At 43.5% G+C, this 16,854-nt stretch overlaps 2 protein-coding genes across 5 annotated transcripts in view; one reads left to right on the top strand and one right to left on the bottom strand.

Moving 5' to 3' along the window:
* Positions 1 to 7,075: 7,075 nt before the first annotated feature.
* On the bottom strand, positions 7,076 to 16,287 carry THOC7 (THO complex subunit 7). The gene is made up of 8 exons (XM_075004950.1): positions 16,135 to 16,287; positions 15,539 to 15,656; positions 13,470 to 13,597; positions 13,019 to 13,105; positions 10,469 to 10,526; positions 7,833 to 7,899; positions 7,641 to 7,710; positions 7,076 to 7,492 (listed from the first exon to the last, which is right to left on the bottom strand). The coding sequence occupies exons 1-8, from the start codon at positions 16,151 to 16,153 to the stop codon at positions 7,425 to 7,427; spliced, it is 615 nt and encodes a 204-aa protein (XP_074861051.1). The 5' UTR covers positions 16,154 to 16,287; the 3' UTR covers positions 7,076 to 7,424.
* ATXN7 (ataxin 7) overlaps positions 15,657 to 16,854 on the top strand; it is a 148,980-nt gene continuing 147,782 nt past the window's right edge. For 2 of the 4 annotated variants that reach the window (XM_075004949.1, XM_075004943.1), the window contains exon 1: positions 16,234 to 16,371. The gene's annotated coding sequence lies outside the window, so the exon portion shown is untranslated. Of the gene's footprint in view, positions 15,701 to 16,233; positions 16,372 to 16,854 lie in introns of those variants that run through there. The other 2 variants (XM_075004944.1, XM_075004947.1) reach the window with 2 other exon arrangements.

The following is a 16,854-nucleotide window of genomic DNA, read 5'->3' as shown; positions in this document are numbered from 1 at the left end:
TCGCCGCCGCGCGGCTCGTCCCGCCGGGGCTCTTTTTTGAAAGGACCCCACCTACTTCGAAGTCCCCTTATTCCTATCTGCTCAAAGGAATAAGGGGACTTCGAAGTAGCTGGGGTCCTTTCAAAAAGGAGCCCCGTCGGGACGAGCCACGCAGCGGCGAGGCGCGTCAATTTCAAAGTGCCGCGGCCGCCCGCATGCTAATGAAGCGCTGAATATGCATTTCAGCACTTCATTAGTTAACTTCGAAATGGCCATTTGCATGGCCATTTCGAAGTTTGGGGCTAGTGTAGACACGGCCTGTCTGTGGCTCGTCATCCCTAACTGGTTGGCCACCCCTTCTTTAGCCTGCTCTAAACCCAGAAAAACACACATCACTTAAAGCTGAGTCTGCAGAAAAGGAAATAGACAGACATAGCTTATATCCCAAAAGAGCCTTCCTCTGTAGACAAGGTCAAAGTTAAGGCGTAAATTTAATCTACTACAAACCAGCATGTACTCCTTTTAGACGTTCTTCGTCTGGCAGAAGAGTATCTTTTTTTGGTTTAGCACAAATACCTTGTCAAATGGCATAAGCTGAACCAGCCCAAAAGCCATCTTACACGGATGCAAGCCCCCTTTGTTCCACTCTACCTGTAAAACTTTCCCCTGTGGACAAAGGACGTAGGGACTCTTCAGTAAAAATTAATCTGAATTAACCAAAGATGTGAATTTAAAATGAATCATTGAACTGAATGAAATTCCCGGGCGGATATTTATTCAGAAGCGAGATGGCCTTAATGCAGTTAAAACCAAATTAAGGCCACTTTAATTCTATCTAGAAGTATTTGCAGAGAGGTTTAGTGCAGTTTAACTAATCCATTTAAAAAGTTAATTCAGATTTCCTGAGTGTCCTCACATAGATATGGCCTTCAGATCACTTTTTTTTGAAGAAGGTGCTTCCTAGTTCTTGCTTCCTGCCTGCGTGGTGTGGTAAGTACTTTCCTCCTCCGCAGCATTCTGCAAGGTCCTAATGAGCCCATTTCCTGTTTTCCTTAGTGCAGGGTTTTCACAAACCACTTCATATAGTGATAACTTCCCCATTACAGCTCTAATTCAGCAAAGCTCTTCAATTCCATTGAAGCCACTGCTGAAGTACTTGTTTAAGCGCTTAACTCCCTAACCCAAAGTACTAAAAGGCAATTATTCTTTTTGGCAGCAGGTCAACCAAAGAAAAGAGAAATACTGGCATTTTGCTAGCTGGGAGAGATGGAGTCAAAAATGTTAGGAAACTTGCCACCAGAAGCGGCAATTTTCAAGAGCCGTGGCTGGTGGCATGCTAATGAGGTGCTGAATATGCATTTCAGCACCTCATTAGTAATCTTCAAAACGGCCATTAGCACGGCCATTTTGAAGTTTTTTGTCAGTGTAGACATGGCCCTTGTGTCTTGCTTAAAACACTGTTTGCTTCTTTCTGTCTGTCTGTCTTTTTTCTTCCAACAGTGTCGCAGTATAGAGTCATATTTAGCTTGTGGGCCACTATGACCCCTAGATCCCTTTGTGTAATACTCCTTTGTTGGCAGTCATTTCCCATTTTATATGTAGGAAAGAAAAATCAGTTTCTCCAGCAGAAAGTTTCCTTTCCTTTGCATTTGTCCATATTGAACTTCATCCTATTTACCTCAGACAATTTCTCCAGTTTGTCCAGATCATTTTGAATTGTAATCCTATCCTCCAAAGCACTGGCAACCCCGCCCCAGCTTTGCAGCATCTGCAAACTTAATAAGTGTACGCTTTATGCTCTTACTCTTTATAAGCGTTCTCTTACATAAGCATTGATGCAACTATTGAACAGGCCTGATCCCAAAAATGATCCCTGAAGAGTCGCAGTTGTTATGTCTATTCAGCATGACTGTGAACTATTGAAAACTGCTCTCTGGGACTGGTTAGCCGACCAGTTATGTACCCACCTTATAGCAGCCCTATTTACGTGGTATTTCCCTAGTTTATTGATAAGAAGGTTGTGTGAGACTGTAGCACATGCTTTACTAAAGTCTAGGTATACCAGGTCTCCCAGTTCTCTGTAGCCACAAGACTTGTTTAAAGAAAGCATTCGGGTTGGTTGGACAGGATTTGTTCTTGACAAATCCATGTTGACTGTTGCCTATCACCTTTTATCTTGCAGGTGGAGTCCTTAATTTATCATGGGCTTGGGGATAAGCTCAGCTGCACAATCCATGAATATTGCTTTCAGGGGACTGTGCCCAGCAGCTTCCCCGCCCCCCCCCCCGATAAGGTAGGCCCTGTGTAAAATTCTCAAACTTATAGGAGTTCTGCTTTCAGTGTGACTGGGGCGTTTAGCTAGACCTACACAGGGGACTTCAACTCGGCACTGAAGCACCTAAATTCTAGGTGTTCTGCTGCCTCATGGGATCACCAACCCTCCGTTAGGCAGCCAATCTCCCTGTATAATGCATGAGCAGTGTTAGGTGTGGCTGACATGCTTGGCAGGGAGGTCCCCATATTAGCCAACAGGAACTGCCAAGGAGGCGGGGTAGGGCCTAAACCCTGCCCCTCAAAGATCTTGACAAATTTGTGAAGAGAGGGTTCCAGGCCCACTGACGGGGTTGGGGGCAGTTGCCCCCAGGCCTGGCATTTCAAAGGAGCTCAGAGCGCCAGCTTCTGGCACAGCCGAAGTAACAGAGGCAGCGGCCTGAGTGCCAGGTTCCTTTGAAATACCGTGAAGCACTGAGCGAGTGTGAGGGGACCCACGGCTGACAGCCCCAAGGCCCAGCCTTCTGCCCATGGCCCCACCCTTCTCCCACCATGCCCCCAAGCTCCTGGCAGTTGTTGGCCCTACTGCGGGGGGGGGGTTAATATCTGGCATGTCACCTAGATCGAAACTCTACTTTGCATTTGAAAGAGACAGGCTGGAAGATCTTTTCTGTCTCTGAATTGACTCAGTGCCTAATGCAGTTTTTTGCCACGTTGGGGCCCATATATGAGACAGATGGGCCTGGTGAGGTAACCTGTCTTGTCAGGCCATCTTCCACTAGTGCAAGGTATGGACTTTCCGGGTATCCAGACCTCTTCCAGTCCAGGAAGGAAATGAGCATCTCTACCAAGTGTGATCTGAGACAGGCTGCTGAGCACTAGAGGTTTCCCATGTTGTAGAAGGCCATGTGAAATGGGGTGGGGCAATGAAGATTAGAAAGGTGTTTGATGTGGCTGGGCGCTGAGGATTAGCTCGAGATGGTTGCAATGAGCCAGGAAGCCGTTGTCCTCAGCGAGTCTGATTTTTGGTGTTTTGCAGTTGTCAGCTGCAGAACTAGTCTGCACTAGAAGCACTCCAGCAGCACCAATCTCAAGCACCCCACAGCAGGACATCTGGTGAAGGTGATGTAAGCTGGTGTGTGAGAGTTCTTCATCCAGGAGGCCATTTTGGGGGGAAGAGATGTGTGGGGGCGGGGCAGAAGCTGTGCTTACTGGGACACTGCTTGCTCTTCTTCACGGGCCTCTGGCCCTCAGGAAGCGAGGGGCAAGTACATGGCTGGTGTAAATCACTTCTCTGCCGTCTCCCCTCCCCAGCCAGGAGTGAGAGACCTGCCCGCAACCTGTGTACTTTGCCCTCACTCCCTAACGGGAAGAAGAGCAAGCGGCATACCAGTACGCATGGCTGCTGCCGATCTGACCTTGTGAACTGGTGCTCGTGCTCAAGTCCATTGAATTACTCCACCTCTGCCAGAGGCTGTGGCTCTGTAGATGGAAGAAGCTCTCCTGTTTTAAATAGTGCTGCCCATCACCAGTGCTTAGGCAGGTGTAGCTTATATCACTCAGGGCTATGGATTGTTTATAACCCGGGCAATGTACATTATACCAAAGCACCTGGGAGTGTAGACAAGCCCTCAGTCCCAAAGCCTGCCTCCTGAAGGCAGTGTTTGCAGGTGCCCCTTGAGGGTGAGGACTGAGCCATCAGACGTGTGGTCACCCAGTGGAAAGTGTTTATAGGGTGGCTTTTTTGTTTCTCTTTTACCACTTAACCACGTGAGCTTATTAGGAGGGCAGTGAAGATCTGGTACCACCCATGTAGCTGTTGGGATACTTAGGGCTCTGGATGAGGTATGCGTGTTGTAATAAGCATGTGCAGGACCCCCTTGTTCTTGAAAGGTATGCTGTATGGTGGTGGAACTTGGCTTGTGCTGGAACAACATGTGCCTCATGGAGGACACCATTTTATTCTCCAAATGGCATTGTCCACACAGTGTGACCATGCACGCACCATACACACAGGGCCACAGAGGCATGGGCGCTAGTGACACTGGAACTTTTTATGTCAAGCCACTGTAATGCCAACAGACCCAGGTTGCTGGCACTAGGGATAGAACTTGCAAGCATAGGGGCTAAAGCCCCACGCTCTACTGCATGAGCTAAAGGCCAGCTGGCTCTCAGCTGAGGCTGGAGAGCAGAGACTTCACTCACTCTAGTATGAGGTCTCACTACCTCTGGGTACTACACATCTTCTAACCCCTGTCCACACCCCTGCCTCTATAGCTGGGATGGGGAGGGGGGTGAGGGAACTGAGGCCCAAGCTGCGGGCAGGAGCCGAGACATAGGTGCAGGGCCAGTGGGTGGAGCCCCATGCGCTTTTTCTGTCTCCTATGTAGGGCAGAGTACTGACGCTTTAAAAGCCAGGACTGCTCCTCTGGTGGTATGAAGCTAATGATCATTACAGCAGTGAAGATATGTCTGCAGGTTTTGGACTGGGTCACATAGGTCTGGGGCTGCTTTGAGCTGGGGTCCCACTCTGCAGAAGCCTAGGTCTGATGGTTTGTGGTGAAGCTGGGGGAGTGGGTTGTATGAAGGCCTGAACCTAGCAGCTTTTTAAACTGACATTTTCCTGATGAATTATTTCCTTTTAAAACAATCCCCTTCTACTGGAAAATCAGTCACTTACAGAAGTATCCAAGCGTGTGGCAATGACCTTGCATGGAGCAGCCCATCTTCCTGCTGAGAATACCAAAAGAGACCATGCCTGCCACCTGACACAGTGGAGGTTCATAGATTGTATGGATTAACTCCATTTCTACCATCGTGGGCTGCAGCTGAAAATCCTGAACCTCATCCTAGGTGGTGAACCTTTACTTACACCAGAACGCAAACCATTATCTTCTGTTCAGCATCCAGAAATCTGCTCTTGAATCTTGACACATTTTTCATAGTAGGCGAATGATCTCTTAGAAATAGTAACTGGAAAGCCCCTATATTTACTGGCTCAGAGATATGCAGAGCTCCAGCAGTGTGAGTTTCTGGGAGAGGAGGTACTTCAATTATCTAAACTTATTATCAATGACCTTCTAATAGAACCATGAGGAAATAAATAAAACGTGTTTCCCATGCCTGTGCTTTTGCTATTTTAAATAGTAAACGCATTAAAAAAACTTCAGCATGCTAGGGTAGTGAGAGTGACTGGTTTATATTTATGGATGGGGCTTTTTGTCTACAAACAATCCCAACTAGCTCTGCAAACTACAGATGAATGTTGCTAAATTTCAATTTTTATAATTTGTGTAAGACAGGGTTCTTCCACTGACGACTTAGGAATGATTGTACTGCAGTGAAGTATGCTATACAAAGCATTGTTGTTCTTTCACAATATGCTACAGAATACTTACTAATTCATATACTATGAGGAAACAATAACTGAATTATACTAGTCAGAACAAATTACAGTTTTCGGTAGTCTCTAAAAAGTACTTATGACTTGGTTTTGTTCTTTAATTTACACAATTCAAAACCAACAAAAGGTAACCTAGGAAATATTGCATGATAAAATTTGGTGTATGTTTTATATTGGTAACTTCTAAAAGCAGCAGGACACAGAATGTTATTCGGTAATTAACGTTACGCAGTAGCTTTGGATAGGGATTGAGTTTTATCCTACAAACTACAGAAGAAAACTAGATGAGAGCAGAATATTGTTACAAAAATTGGTCTCTGACCACACCACCCTTGTTAGCATTTTTATTCTTGCAAAAACTGCCATGGCTCCTCCAGCGATCAGACAAGATAAAGAAATCTTGTAGAATAGTACTGTACCCTCAACTGGGATGTTAGCTCTGTCTAACTTAGAAGGAAGAGTCAAGCTCATTAATGCCACTTTATCAATGAATATTTTTGGAGAACCTGCTTAAAAGTTGATTTCTGCGACACTGACATCTGTAACTGACTGATTTTCATGGCCGCTAACACAGTGGCTTTTATATTGTATTAAAAATAACTGAGGTCATGAATGTTAGATTTTAAATTAGTAAACTTCCAATTTCTGTTGACGTAGTTAAAGCAGGACAGACAACATGAATTGTATTAGATCCGCTCCATCCTCATAAACTTGTCAATGACATTAACTATGGTACTTAGGTTGTCTAGGTTGTGAGAATGGCCCAATGGGGTCTGGATATCTGGCTCCTAAGCATTATTAAAAGTAAACAGTAGTACGGCAAAAGGCTTGTCTGCAAGGACAGATAGTCTGTGGCATGTTGGGATGTAAATGTGCAGCACGAGCCTGCTGTGCACTGACTGGCTTTGCGGGACCTGCACTAAAAGGTCCCGAGTGCTCTTTGATCTCCTCTCATTTCAAAGTCAAGCACATTGAAGTACGCTAGGGACCTTGTGTGTGTGTGGCAGCGGGCTCCACACTGCCAGACAGAGCATGACAAGCGAATGTGTTGTCTGTTCACACTCCAGCTTGCTGTACAGACATACCTTAGGATGTTAGTGTTTGGATGCTGCCAGTGAACTAACCTTTATAAACTAACGCACAAAGTTTCTTAAAGCTTATAGTGTATTTGAACCAAAGGAGTGATTACTAGCTTGTACTATCATAGCGACTACACTGGAAAACTGCAAGTTAACCATTTGGCGCAGACTTAGATCCTCAACCCGCATCTAGGCCTACTAACGTGACCCCTGCATATGGGCAGAAGTCACTGGCTTGATGGGGACTGAAGGCAGACACCAGAATCCTGACTTGGGGCTCAATACAGGATCACTGCCTTAAAACTCCTTTATAAAAATTAAGTTTTTAGCCTTAAAAAAAAAATACTTGTAAACATGTTTTATTGTCACTGTGTTATCATCTTAACTGATTATGGTACAGAAATATTTCATGCTCCAAAAGGGAAAAGCTTACAATATTTTCCTAGTTCACAAAACAATATAAAATGTTTTGGGTTACAGTAGAGTGCCTATGCACATTTTTGTATGTGAAGGCTTGTTAGTGATTAGCAACTCTTTTACTAAGCAATAACACAAGTACCTTGTATTTAAAAAAAATCTTATTCTTACAAATTCACAGAAGTGGCAGCAAGATCTTATTTCTTAGAAAGTTCGATATCAGCTTCCCCCCAAATTCAGAAGCTATGAACATTCTTGGATAAGTCCAAATCTGTCTACTGTTTAGTCTCTCCTTCCATGTGAGCTTCCTGGGACTCCTCTGCTTCCGAAAGTTTTTCATCATCTGAAATTTAAATTGCGTCTGTTACTCAAACGTGCTCATATCAGATGATGATCATGTGCAAACTGTATTGGAAATCATTATCCCAGTAATACAGTGTTTTGCATTACTGGGCTGTGATTTAGCACTGCATAACACAGGAATCACTTACTTTCCAAAGTTTGCTGAAGTTCATGGATGGTACTCAGAAGCACATGGAACTGCTTTCGTCTCAACTCCAGCTACAATGACAAAGAACACAACGCATCAACTAATGTGTGGCAAATGAAGTGTGTGTATATACATAAGCTATTAAACTTACTCTAGATTTCTCATAATTATGTTCATGTGAATAAAACCCTACCTTATCTTCAACATTTTCTTTGATGTGAGAAAGATGCTGAAGTTCCTTTCCCAGAGCTTCTAGCTGCCTGAAAATAAATTCCAATAACTGTCACAGTACAAAGTGTATTAACAAATAACACACACAATTTATGTGTAACACGAGGTCCTGTAGCACCTTATAGACTAATAGATATTTTGGAGCATAAGCTTTTGTGGGAAAAGACCCGCTTCGTCAGATGCATCTAACGAAGCGGGTCTTCTCCCACGAAAGCTCATGCTCCAAAATATCTATTAGTCTATATGGTGCCATCGGACTTCTTGTTGTTTTTGAAGATACAGACTAATAGGGCTAACTCTCTGATACAATATATGTGAATTATTAAAATAATGTAATCCTTCTCTGTAGCTTTGTTAAAATATTGGATTGCTTGATTAAAAATGCCTGGAAATGGGAGAAACCTCCCAAGATACCCTGATATTTTCGTGCAGATGTACTACTTCATCAAGCTGTGTTATAGCAATAAGAAGAGGGCACAGGGGAGCATATTAAAAATAGTTAGAGACTCCACATAGGAACACGAGAAATGTCACACTGGATCAGACCCAAAGTCCACCTAGTTCAGGATCCCAACTCTGATAGGGCTGGAACAGGATGCTTTACTAGACAGCATAAAAACCAGTGTTCCTTCTAGTTTTTATGTCCATGTGCAAAAGGACTGTTGATACGTCACCTCCACCTGACTGTTTAAATAGGAAATTTCTGTGCTGCACACAAGTTTACTGAAAGAAAACAGATAGTAATTTTTGTTTTACATTTATCTGCAGTGTCAATTTTTACATGAAATGTTCTCACGAGTTCAAAATTATTATCCTAATAGATGTCTGACATTAGAAAATACAACTATAGATCTTCCATTTGATACAGAAAATGATGGAACATGCATGACAGCTTCACTTTGTAATTCAAAGAAAGGTGACCAGAACAAATCATATAAATAAATGAGCAACCTTCAAATGAGAATACTACAGTGTTCTCACCCTGTAACTGTCATTTTTAATCAAGTTCTGAAGTTCAAAATTGTAGTTGAAGAGCATGGAGGAACATTTGAGACTCTGATGTTAAAATCCATCCTCCTTCTTACTCTGTATTCAACCATTCAGTTCTATGGATTTTTGCTCCAAATTCAACAATCGCATGATCAGTGGTGAAAGCTGGCAGGATAAGTTGGACAGCTAGCAAGCATAACTAACTAGATGTGCATGATAGTAATCTATAAACCAAGTAGACGGAGCTATAGTAGGAAAAGCTGTAACAAAGATGTAAAATGAAGTGCGTATGTGGGGCAGAGGAGGCTTTCCTGCTACATTTTTGCATGTCTGTTATGCGTTCTGCACAATTAATGAATTCCAAACTGATAACAATCACGTTACTCTTTTCTGCTCAATCTCTCCCCAGTGAATTGACATGTAGATCTGAGTTTTACCCGTTAAGTACAATATTTGACTAAAATTTCATATACAAAACAGCAATACGTCTGAACATATATACATGGATGTTAATTAAAATAAGGAATAAATCTGGTAAGTCACTGCATACCAAACTTTAAATATATATACAAATTACTCCCTTTCAAACAAGCAAATGAAGAAAACGGTGTACCAAAAACCTGCATGGATAGTATGCCAAACTTATTTTTAAGTAGTTGTCATAAAATCAAGTGAACACTGCTTTAACGAAGACACACTATCTTCTAAGCAATGAGCATTTACTGGCATGATTATGAACAGCACAGAGAGCTTACAATTATCTTACACTTAATATTAAACAACCCACGGTGTATTTGAATAGGAATGGTGTGCAAAGTCTGGACAATAGTAACAGAGAGGTAGCTGTGTTAGTCTGTATTCTAGCAAAACAAAAAAAGTCATGTAGCACTTTACAGACTAACAAAATAATTTATTAGGTGATAAGCTTTCATGGGACAGACCCACTTCTCTGTCCCACGAAAGCTCATCACCTAATAAAATGCTACAGGACTGCTTTTTTTGTTTTGATGAAATCTGAACAAGCAGAGTTTACAAATGAAAAATGACAAGTTTTTTTGCATATACCTGTGCAAACCCCAGTGTCAGAGTGTTTTCTGTAGCAATAAACCAAGAAAGAACATCCATAAATGGTTAAGTTTAGGTCTGCTGCTTATACATCATTCACTGAATGGGGTATACTCATCTTCTGTCTCTTTAGATGTAACAGTCTGTTTCCAAAACATGAAACCAGTACATGTAATACATACTTTTGTTGCAAGAATTGAAGCAACACTCAGGTCGTGAGCAAAAATATTTTGCACAGTGGGTTAATTAATAATGCAACCCCTACAATATGTCATTACCTGCTTTAAATACTGAAGACCATAACAAAATGAATGATTTGTGTTAAGGGACAGAACAACTGTTGACTTACATTCATTCATTCAGCAACAAAGGGTCCTGTGGCACCTTATAGACTAACAGAAAAGTTTTGAGCATGAGTTTTCGTGAGCACAGACTCACTTCATCAGATGCTATAAGGTGCCACAGGACCCTTCATTGCTGTTACAGATCCAGACTAACACGGCTACCCCTCCGATTCATTCATTCATTCAGCCCTCTACTTACTTTAATGTTTCATGCCTATCAGGATGGTGCTGAATTACTTTAGCCAATGCATCATATTCTGAAAGGAGAAAAAAAAAAAAAGCCAACTTTTAAACTCTTCTGGTTGAGGATTAATAAGACCTGGTCCAGTCAATAGAACTACTCAAAGAAAAAAGTGCCAGGCACAGTATTTGAAGGGTTGCGACAGAGCATAACAGAACGTAGCTTATCTAGTCTAATAATTTTTCTCTCCTTTTCAACTGATGTAGCAATTTGTTGCACGAGCATAATTTTACTGAATACTTTAAATACACATTTTCACAGTCGCTTAATGCATCTTGAAAATAAATACCTTTGCTTCCTAATAACACTATTTACTGTGTTTTTGTAACACTGTTTACTTATCTTTAACAAAGAACTATTCTTTCCAAAATCTTCCAATTTTGTGCCATAGCACAATGATTTAATGTAGAATATTGCAGGGGAATGTTTTAAAATATTTACACTGAAACTGAGTGTAAATATTTTGTGAGACATGATTATATGTGTATCTTGTAACTTCTCAGATGTGGTTCGTAGGGGGGGAGTAACTGACTTGTTGCTATGTCTGTAGGACAGATTTTGCCCCAGTCCTACACTGAAAATTACACGTGTGCTTATATAGTTATCATATCATATCATAGCTGGATAAAGGCCTTAAGGAACCTTAAAGGTCTGTTATGTTTCCAAAGGAAACCCAGTGGCGTGGTGTGAGGCAGTTTACTGACACCTGCCCTTAACAAGAAGTACTATTGTCTGTGCCTACTGGCAACACAAACCTTCCATGCATCTTCTCTCCATAGAGGTTAGCAATAGGCATTCACACAAACTCTCTGGGGGTGTTCTCTATTGTTGTGTGTCTGTGATGTGTATGGGCCCAATCTTGTCTGCCTCGTACACTCAAAACATACTAGCATGACTCCGCTTTTACAGGAGTTTTGCATGAGTAGGGAATACAGAACAGATCTTACTAATTTTTGTGAAAATATTGCAACAAATTTTAGTTATTAAATCATGGAATCTTCCTAGTGGAATCCCATTTTGTAAGCACTACACACTCTTTGCTGTGTAAGCAGAAAAACTGAAATTTAGGCCTAAAGTGATAGTCTCTAAAATGTTTTTATGGGAAGGGTTTTTTGTTTTTTTTTTTTTTTTTTTAAAAACAAACAAAGTAAGTTTCTAATAAACTATGCTTTACAACCCAAATGATGGCACATATCGTACTATTACTGAACATAGAGAATTCACTTTACGCAGTGTGTGGGGTACTACAAAGTGTAAACATAGCGTTCATGGAGCCAGGGCACACACTCACTCTTTGAAAAGTGCTGAAACAGATTCCAGATACATATATTTTGAAAGATAATTAAAACATTTGAAGTGAGCTCTTTGATTACTGGAACCGATTTTATTTTCTCATTTAGAGTCTTGTTGCTGAACCCAGCTACGAAATAAGGGTTTTCCATTGCTTATCAGTAAACCCTCCAAATACGCGGCTTCAGTTGCACGTAACTTGCTTTAATGGGAGTTAAGCACAACTTAGAGCTGCTCTGCAGCTGTCAGCTTGCCTAGCTGCCCGCAGCGAGGCAAGTTAAGACCCCCTTCTCCCGGCCTTCCCCCAGCGGCCTCACTGTCAGGCTGACAGCAGCATCACTGTCAGGCTGACAGCAGCATGGCTGGGGGAAGGCAGAAGAATCAGCCAGGAAACTGACCAGCCCCGTTCAGTTTCCTGGCTCTTGGCTCTGCAAAGGGAGGGGAGCCAGACTCAGGGCTGGTCAGTTTCCCAGGTCCCCCAAGCAGCGGGAAGCTGGGAGCCAAGTAGTAGCCTGGCTCCTGGCTGCCCTGCCCTGATGGGAACCAAGAAACTGACCAGCCATGAGCAAGCAGCGGGGAGCTGTGAACCAGGCTGCCCCCTGGTTCCTGGCTCCTAGCCTCTCTGGGAGCCACGAAACTGATCAGCCCTGGTGGGCTGGCCAGTTTCCCAGCTCCTACAAGCCCAGAGGAGACAGGAACCAGGTAAAATTTGAGTTACGCAGGGGGTGCAGGAATGCAGCTAGAGTGATTACTGTATTTTACTACGATGGCACAACCTAGCTCTAACGCAACTCACTATAGCTGTAATTTTCTAGTTTTACACGTCACTGCCTTGTCTTTCTCCAGACTGGACGTGTCCAGTAATAATGCCATGAATGTGATCATTAATAGTGCATAAAATGAAGCATCTGCATAAGTCATTGCAGGATTGGGGTCTAAGTATGCATCATAAATTGGCTCACTGAGTGCATTCTTTAAAAAAAGTGAGTGTAGTTTTTAAATTTGACTAATTGAATTACAGCTAAACAGTAAAATTTAAATACACACACACACACACACACACACACTTTCCTCCTTCATGACAAAAACCTCCTTTTGTTTGCATTTGGGCAATGAGAAAAACAAACACCAAAGTTGTAGGTATTAAAAAAGGCCTTTTAGATGTGAAATAAACAACTCTGAGTACAGACATTTGCTCCACCTAAAATAAAACCTTACCTTGGCGATTTTTTCTTATTCTTTTTGCTTGCAGAATCTGCTTTTTACATTCAGCAATTTTCTCATGTGCTGCAGCTATACTGTTTTCTTTACAAACAAAACCGGAAGAATTACAAATGGTAAGAGGTATGGTATTTGATTCAAAAGTATTCAAAGCATCAATAAACCAATTTTCTAAATTACAGTATTATTGAAAGCAATTGACTTCAAACCTATGCCTCCAATGGAAATTTTTACCAGCCGTATCCACCTGTGTATTTTGAATTTGTACTTTAAACATTAGCAGGATGTTCAAAAGCTATGCATGGGTGTTTTTCATTAAAAACTGAAATACATGTACATCTATAGAAACAGCAGGCACTAAATTGGCCAGAAATTGTCACAAATTTAACTTTGGACCAACTTACAGATGTTACCACAAATAGTCAGTAATAATTTTAATTCTATTTACCTATGTCTTTGTAGATTTTTTCATAGTTCTCCATTTCTCTGAGGTTCATATCATAGACAAGAAGAGTTTTTCCCATTGAAAATTCACACTGTGATAAAGTGCTCAGCATGCGTTGATACTGGCTATATCTAAATGTGGACAAGTTTAATATTAATCAGTTAAAAATTCTCATGGAAATGATCATTTACTATTGTAATGTCATGGAAGCCTAAATACCTCAAGAAATATAACATCAATTGAAGAAATAAAATATTGCAAACATTTAATGTATAATTCTTAAAAATGTAATTAGACATATACCATACTGATTAAAGCATTAAGCCTTTCTGTTTATTTTTAGGCTGTCAAGTAGGTATTAACTTAAGAGACAGATTCATCCATGGATTGTAACTGTCTCATTGGAGCAGGATGCTTATCCAGTAAGATTAGTATTTAATATTTATATTACAGTGATACTCAGAGGTCCTAGTTTGGATTAGGGTTGCCTGGTGCTCCTGCTGTAAAAAAAGCACGGGGACAGGATTTCTGCAGCAAAAAGCTTCTCTTTCTTTATATAAAGATGATGATTTTATAATGGTGTTCTGGAATGTATATTGCATGATATTAAAACCAAATAGCACAGAAATACTTATTGTAAAGCAAGTTCATTGCTCCACTGGCGCCTGCTTTCTATCACAGCGATTAGATACATATTTTCATAATTTGGATATGCAGGTTTATTAATCTGTACAGGTCATCTTTTCATACGGGATTGCTTTCTGTTGTTTGCAGTCCCCTAATGTGAATGCAGTTCTTCACAAGTCAGACCACTAAAGTTCTGTTGGTACTTTCTCCAATGGTTAATGATTTGATTTAAGACTGATCTCCAATTTGAATACATTTTATTTTCAATATGGACTATGTTGTCAATTCTCTTTTACAAAATCCTGCCCTGAACACACTTTCTGTGGAATGCTCAGTCACCCAAAAGACAACTTCCTCTAAACATCTAGTTTTACAGCATTCTCTCGAAATAAAATTCTCCCCTTCATTTTGAATTTAATGGGCTCTCTCTTTAACACATTTTTCTTTTAAAGAGAGGAACAAAAGCAAAGGTCTGCAAGTTTGTCTGCTTTCTCCAGGACATATCGTTCAGTTATTCTGCACTGCAGCTGTGGGTTGCTGTAAAGCCAGTGCTGTAGCAGAAAGACTGAAAGTACTGGACATCTCTCAACAATGCTTAAGCAATAGCAGAGATTCAATATCACCAACCCAACATACTAAAAAAAAATAGTAGGGCCTTACAACATTCACTTTAAAAGAAAAAAAAATTTTAAAGTTTTTTTTAATTGCCTTTTGATTTTTGAGCGCTTAAAGTACAAACTTTCCTCTGTATCCACAAGGGCTAGATAATTACTTTAAAGAAAAAATGAAAGCTGATATTCTCATCTAACTACTTGACCTCAAGACCTGGAGTGTTAAAATACAAGTTGAACATCTTGAGTTCAGCACTCTCTTGTCCAGCAACATCTGTAATCAGGCATGATTTTAGTTAGCCAAGTGATAACTTATGATGGGCGTGGGCAAGTTTCCCCTGGTCCCATAAAGTTTGTTTACAGCCACCAGTCCAGATTCTTAGTGTTCTGTGCTGCTGTTTAGCTCTAGTTTTATCCCTAAATGCCTTCTAATGTCTAGTAAGCAGTGGCAGAGATGGTAGTGCTGCGAGACAATATTGACCTCCCGTAGTCCAGCAAATTCTCTCATTCGGCACCATTCAGGTCCTGTGGATACTGGATTAGACAGGTCCAACCTGCAGCCTTATCAAGGGAGTTGGCAAAACATGGCTCTACAATGCTAATTATGCTGGCTAGGTAGTTGCTGCAATATTTGAACGGTAAACTACGCAGGACCCTGTTCAAGTGTCATACATATATATGTTTTGCAAAACATTCATTCATTCATTTATTCATCTAACAAAATGGTTTTGCAAAAACTTTTTTTTAAAACAAACAATTCAAACTTTGGGACCTAAACTCCAGGGACTGAGGTCACATGGCTTCACTGAACCCCAAAAAAGAATGGAATAATACCCTTCTTCCTGAGATCCAGAGTTGCACCATTTAATGAAGCTCTTCACTAACAAATTAATCCGTCTGTCGTCGCCAGCCCCATCTCCGTCAATCAGGAGCCGTTTGCGAATAACTTCATCTAGAATAAAGGAAAGCCCCACGCTGAGAGCACGAACTCTGCCGGTAAGTTGCAGCCTCGGGTTATGCTAGACCCCGATTTCGGGCTGCCGCCCGGCTCGGACACCAACATGCCCTTCAGCAGGCAGGGGGGTTCGGCACATGCAAACCGCCCCGTACGACGCCCCCCGCCCCGGGACCCTTCATTCCCCAAACTGAAGCGGCCCCTTGACTGTTGTTTGGCCGGGGGGAGGGTGCGGGGCCGGGCCGGGCCGGGCCGGGGAGGAAGGGGCTGGAGGCCCGGGAGGGATGCCCCGGGGTGTGTAAGGGGAAGGCCTGGGCCCAGGGGCCGTACGCGGGCTGCAGAGCTGGCCTAGGCCCGCGCCCGCGCCCCGGCTGGTAGCGGAGGCCTCGGCCGCGCGGGCTCCGCGCCCCGGCCCGTGCGAGGGGAGCCCCGCGGCGCTCCTCGGGTTCTCCCGCCGGGGGCCGGGCGCTCTCACCGTCGGTCACGGCCCCCATGGCGGCGGCGGCGGCGGCAGCGGCAGCGGCAGCGGCAGCGAGTGAGGTCAGCTTCCCACAATGCAGCCGGGTAAGCGGCAGCCATGGAGGCGGAGGCGGAGGCGGAGGCTGGGGCCTGAGCTGCTCCCTGCCGACCCGGGCCCCGCTCTGCCGCGCCACCGGCTGGCGGGGGAGAGGGCGGGCGCGGCCTGCACCACGCACGGAACCGGCCTCACCAGGTGAGGGGCGGGCGCCAGGCTCCACCCCGCTCGCCGGCCTCGTCCTGGCCCAGCCCTCGCTGTCACCTCCCTGGCGTGGCCCCTAATTCCCTGGCCCCCATTTCGCCGCCCCTCCCGGCCCCACGGTGCTGCCCTCCCGGGGGCTTGCGCTGTGCCCCTCGATGCCCTCGCAGGCGTCGTGGCCCTCGCCTGGCCCTTCTGCCTCTCCCTGTGTGGCGCCGTGGCCCCGGCGCTGCCATCGGTGGCACCGTGGCCCCTGGCGTCATTGCCATTGTTGACGTCGTGTCCCTGCCACAGCTCCCATGTGCCATCGATGGCATCGTGCACCTCGCACGCCCCGCTCGTTGGCGTCGTGGTCCTAGCAACAGCTCCGCTGTCTCCCTCATTTCTGTCGTTGGCGTCCCTTCCATCATGCCGTCCCCCTCGTGGCTGTCACTGACGTCATGTTCTTGGCGGTGCCTCGCTTGCGCTGGCCATGTTGTG

Source organism: Carettochelys insculpta, chromosome 11, assembly GCF_033958435.1.
Source record: "Carettochelys insculpta isolate YL-2023 chromosome 11, ASM3395843v1, whole genome shotgun sequence".
Lineage (NCBI taxonomy): Eukaryota > Metazoa > Chordata > Testudines > Carettochelyidae > Carettochelys > Carettochelys insculpta.
Note: the sequence above shows the minus strand (reverse complement) of the source record. Positions and strands in the feature narration are given on the sequence as shown.